We start from the raw sequence: 5,715 nt of genomic DNA on the forward strand, positions 1-5,715 counted from the left end.
AACTCAATAAAATTTGCACATATAAATCAAGTACGTACTCGTCACCTAGCGTACATGGTTTTCAATTACCCAAGTTGCACATAAGACTCAATGCCTAAGGGAAATTTCCCCCACTCGAGGTTAAGCAAGACACTTACCTCTTTGAAGTTATGCCGATATTCCAAAATCGCCTTCTTTCGTGAAATGACTTCCGGGCCGTTCAAATCTATCCAAATTAATTATATAACTTCATTAAAATTCATCGGAAACAATTTCGGATAATAATACGTCGACTTAAAAATTTATTCCAAAAAATCAACAAAAGTCAACGCGGGACCCGCCTCTCGGAACCCGACATAATTTTCATGAAATCCGAACACCCATTCTGATACGAGTTCAACCATACTAATTTTATCGAATTCCAATAATAAAATCGACCCCCAAATCTTAAATTTTCGTTTTAGGAAGATTTTACAAAAATCTTGATTTTTCTTCCATTAAATCCGAATTAAATGATGGATTCAATGACATAATTATGGAAATGAATCAAAACTGGATAAGAATCACTTACCCCAAAACACCCACGCAAGAATCTCTCCAAAAATCGCCTTCTACCGAGCTCCCAATTTGATTTTGAGTTATGAACTCAAACCACCATTTTTGGGACTTTTAATTCTGCCCAGATACACCTTCTTCGCATTCGCGAAGGCCAAAAATCCAGCTGCCTCCAATCCTTCTTCGCGTTCGTGAAGGCCAATTGCTTCTGCCCCACCATTTTCTCTTCGCGTTCGCGAAGTCCTCGTCGCATTCGCAATGACCAGCTGACCAACTCCTTTGCGTTCGCATTCCCAGCTTCACGTTCGCGAAGGCCAAACGACCCCAGGCCCCTATCTTTCTTTTCTTCTTCGCGTTCGCGTTGCCTGGGACGCGTTCGCGAAGGCTTGCCCTGCTCTTTCTTCGTGTTCGTGTTCGCGTTCACAGCTTCGCGTTCGCGAAGGACAAATCATCATCCCCTCAAATTCCTCTTTGCGAACGCGGGAATTCCCTCACGTTCGCGAAGAAGGAAACCAGACTTCAGCAACAGCATTCCAAACAGCTCCAATTTGGTCCAAAACCACTTCGAAACACACCCGAACCCCTCGGGACCCCGTCCAATCATGCTAACTAGTCCCATAACATATTACAGACTCGCTCGAGGTTTCAAATCACATCAAATTGGTTTGTGTTTTTTCAAAGATGCTCTTAAAATTGTAGCAAAAGTTTCAAATTTTATTTTGAATAATGTAGTGATTTGAGAAGAGAAGTAAGTGCTACTATAACTATGCTGCAATATTTAATTAAGGGTAGTTTAGTCATACTAGGTATTTTTGTATAAAATTTAATATTTTCTTAATGGGCATGCCCAAAGCAAATTGGTCACTTGTTGTGGACCGGAGGGAGTAATACTAATAAGGATGAAGGGACTTAAATGTAAATAGATAAACTTAGGAGATCAAGTAGGAAAGTTAGTTTGAGAGGTGCACGTGAGTCTGTTATAAGTAACGGAAAAGGGCCAACATTACCCCTAACGTATTGAAAATGGCTCAAAAATACCCTCTGTTAACCTTTTGGTCCACAAATGTCCCTAACGTTCGTTTTTGGGCTCAAACTTACCCCTATATCTAATAAAAGGGAAAACAATACCCCTAACATATTGAAAATGGTTCAAAAATACCCTCTGTTAACTTTTTGGTCTGCAAATGTCCCTAACGTATGTTTTTGGGCTCAAACTTACCCCTATATCTAACAGAACTAACCTGATCAATTTTTTGACTTTAACTTCGCTATGTGGCATTTTTTTAACCCGCCACGTGTATTATTTGTATTAAATAAAACCCACTTGTATCTTTTAAAATATCCAACGACCCTGACCGCTCCTATATATTTGGACGGTTGGGTAAAAATAATTATATTCGCTAGTTAAATATATAAAAAATATATATTGATTATGTATAAAAATATGTATTATTATACATTAATATTTTAATATATATTTACATGATATTATTTTTAGGAGAAATTATACGGTGTAGTTTTTCCTATTAATTATGATCTATAACTCGAATTTATTAAGAAAATCTGACAATGGAACGACAGTTTTTGCTAATATTTTAGCTGTGTCGTTATATATTAAAACACCAGTAGTTCACATTGAAAAGATCATGTGATGTCCATTAATGTGCTAAGTAGTTGGATATGTATATAATTAAAAGTTTTAAATAATTTTCTTTCCATCTGTTTCTTTGCTTCTCCTTTAGAATCATATAAATAGACATTATCATTTTTATGTTTGTAAATTAAAATTTATATTTGTTAAACTTGTTAAGATCTGCAAATTTTGAAGGGAAAACTACACCGAATAATTTCTCCTAAAAATAATATCATGTATAAATATATATTAAAATATTAATGTATAATATACAAATTTTTATATATAATCAATGTATATTTTTTATATATTTAACTAGCGAATGTAATTATTTTTAGCCGACCGTTCAAATATATAGGAGCGGGTCAGGGTAGTTGGGTATTATAAAAGATACATGTGGATTTATTTAATACATATAACATACGCGGCGGATTAAAAAAATGTCACATGGCGAAGTTAAAGTCAAAAAATTGACCAGGTTAGTTCTATTAGATATAAGGATAAGTTTGAGCCCAAAAACAAACGTTATGGGGATTTGCGAACCAAATGGTTAACGAGGTTTTTTTTAGCCATTTTCAATACGTTAGGGGTATTGTTGGCCCTTTTTTTTAGATATAGGGGTAAGTTTGAGCCCAAAAACAAACGTTAGGGATATTTGCGGACCAAAAGGTCAACGGAGGGTATTTTTGATCCATTTTCAATACGTTAGGGATATTGTTGGTCCTTTTGTTAGATATAGGGGTAGGTTTGAGCCCAAAAACAAACGTTAGGGACATTTGCGGACCAAAAGGTTAACGGAGGGTATTTTTGATCCATTTTCAATTCGTTACGGATGTTGTTGGCCCTTTTCCGTATAAACAATGCACCTCCACAAATCATTTGTATATTTGTTTTTTCCTAAAATGAAAACAAATTGAAAATTCCTCTGCCTTCTCTCTAATTTGTCTCTCTACTGCACTTAAATTGTGAATATTCAACTGAGGATCAACATTTTAACATTTCGTTTCGTGATTAATGCTAGAATGCGAAAAACTAGGACGTTTAGAATTTTAAAGGTTGGGGCGTTTACCACAGCTGACCATTATGAATAGCAGTTACATGGGAATAAAAATATAAGACAGCAAACATCTAATCGTCCCAATGGTTTATGAAGGACAAACCTTGAAAGATAAGGTATTTTCGTATACACCGGGTAAGACAGGCAGGAATCGTACCACGACAAGATGTAGGTAAGGCTGGGAGTATAGAAATCAAATTCCCCGGCTCTTAGCAACATTCCCTAAAAATTCCAGGTAAATGACAAACTTCTATGCACCAAAAAAAAAAGAGGCAACAACTATTCCTCAATTTTCGTCTACATTAATTTACAAGAACACAAATCATATTGGGACTGAGCCAAAGCCCCTAATTAAGGTTCAACGAAAACTTCTAACATGCTACATTCCTATAACATTCTATTTATATATTGCTTTTAAAAGTAGTCCATCTTCACTGATCATGCTGTATACAAAAGATATACTATATAGTAGTAGTAGTAGTAGTACCACGTTAGAGCTTAGATCTAATGATAATTGACATACTAAGCCACATTTGAGCATAGTAAACAATGCAAGTATAGAGTAATTAATGAAAATATGAATTTCTTAGTCCTTTGAACAATCTATACCCACATAGAGGAGTTACAATCCATTATACAGTAGTACACAATCACAGGCCTTGCAGATTTTATTTTGAACATCTAGACCCAAATATCCACTATTAACTAAACTCTGCAGAATATTGAACTTAAATCTTCTCGCTCCGCAACTGGATAACTTGTATATATAGTTACCAAATTAATAAGGAACTACAATAATAATCAGATGACAGTAGCATCAGAAGGTGTGACAATTAATCTTAATAAACTAACAACGACCATATTTACATTGACCATATAGTACTAACTAGTTACAAATTTATGTGAGATATGCAAGTAAAACTTCAGAATATATTGATTGAGAGTCATATAGCTTAGAGAAAATATTACAAAACTTGTAACTTTAACTTTATCTACTATCAAACTAAATTAGCTACTAAATATATTAGAGTACGTATATTCTCGTCGTCAATTGAAAAAGCAATTAGCATCTAATTTAGATAAATTCTATAGCATCCAGATCAATATCGTCTGCGGAATCCAATAAATTAGCAAGTTGATCGTCTTCGACTTCATCCCACTCTATGTATTCGGCATTAACTTCGGAACCCAACAGAGCAAGTAATTGGTCTCCAAGTTCGTCTCCCTCTATGTATTCAATATTCTTTTGATCATCATCCATTGCGACAAGTATATCATTCCACATTCCATAGTTGTCTTCCTGTAGAGCGGAATTGATAAATTCTTCAACGTCTCTAATAATCTCATTATTAACTACCGTTTTTCCTTTTTTCTTATCATCGGGGTTTTCCTTCTTCTTGATCTTACAAACTACGAAACCTTTGTTCTTAATCTCTCTAGCACCGAGATAACGATCATACAAAGAGTATTCAGTCATCAACCACTCGCCATTAACGTTGTTTGGCGATTTGTTTGGGGGAATGTACTTCAAACTTTTCACGAAGCCCATGAGTCTCCCTTTATCATCAAACACTTCTAGGCCTTTGCTTTGAGGTTTCCAAGCGCCCTTCTCAACAGTTCGTGGAACACTTTTCCAAGTTGGCTTCTCTTTCTTTTGCGGCGTTATGAAATAACGAGTTTTATTGGTGCCATGATCATCATAAGCTTCGAAAATCTGCCAAGGTTCCTTGTCCGCGTAAAGATCGGTCTGCTGCATGAGCTCGTTCTGACATGGAAGGGGCTCGTCTCTCACAAACCCTATCAGATACTTCAACACTTCCCTATCCGTTGGATGAAAGCGATTACCCATCGGACAACGAGAAGAACATCCCATAGCCGGATGATCAGAGTATGTTATTGTACTGCTAGCTGATGAATGAAGGATATGATCAAAGAGAAAAGAAACAGTTGAGAGAACGGAGACCAAATAGTAGCTGAAAACTTTAGTTGTTAACCCTAAATGGTTGTTGATTCTATTTCGCTAACTTAATCAAGAAAATATCGCTGCCCATAAAAGTCCTCAATCATCTCAGTCAATATACTTAACTTAAAATTTATTCTAATTTCATAATTTTATTCAATTCGCAAGCTATAATGTATTCTTTTTAGTTTTAGCAAGAACACATATAACCCTTAAAAGTATACATAAAATTAGCAAATTAATTGATTTTTCCGCATATACGTATCAATGGTATGTAAGCATATATCGACTTAGCGACACCAAATACTCCTTGCAACGGCACCTTATGAGCAATACAAAAGAAAATTGTCAAACAATTCAAAAATAAATCACGTGCTCATACATTTTACAATTGATGATAAATTATCATCTAACTTTCAATAATGCATTATTGAAACCTCTAAAGAAGTAATATATATGACACAACAAATATACTCCAAGAACTCATCAAGCTAATCTCGTTAGAAAGATTCATATTCACATTATATGAAA

General features: G+C 35.0%; 1 protein-coding gene across 1 annotated transcript; it reads right to left on the reverse strand.

Moving 5' to 3' along the window:
• Positions 1–4,276: 4,276 nt before the first annotated feature.
• On the reverse strand, positions 4,277–5,207 carry LOC142180215 (protein SOMBRERO-like). Its single transcript, XM_075251167.1, has one exon. The coding sequence runs from the start codon at positions 5,095–5,097 to the stop codon at positions 4,300–4,302; it is 798 nt and encodes a 265-aa protein (XP_075107268.1). The 5' UTR covers positions 5,098–5,207; the 3' UTR covers positions 4,277–4,299.
• Positions 5,208–5,715: the final 508 nt, after the last annotated feature.

The sequence above is a fragment of the Nicotiana tabacum genome, chromosome 4, assembly GCF_000715075.1.
Source record: "Nicotiana tabacum cultivar K326 chromosome 4, ASM71507v2, whole genome shotgun sequence".
NCBI classification, from domain to species: Eukaryota; Viridiplantae; Streptophyta; class Magnoliopsida; order Solanales; family Solanaceae; genus Nicotiana; species Nicotiana tabacum.

Bases quoted from the DNA above. Each gene is read 5' to 3' on its own strand.
- LOC142180215 (XM_075251167.1), bottom strand. From the start codon at position 5,097: ATGGGATGTTCTTCTCGTTGTCCGATGGGTAATCGCTTTCATCCAACG.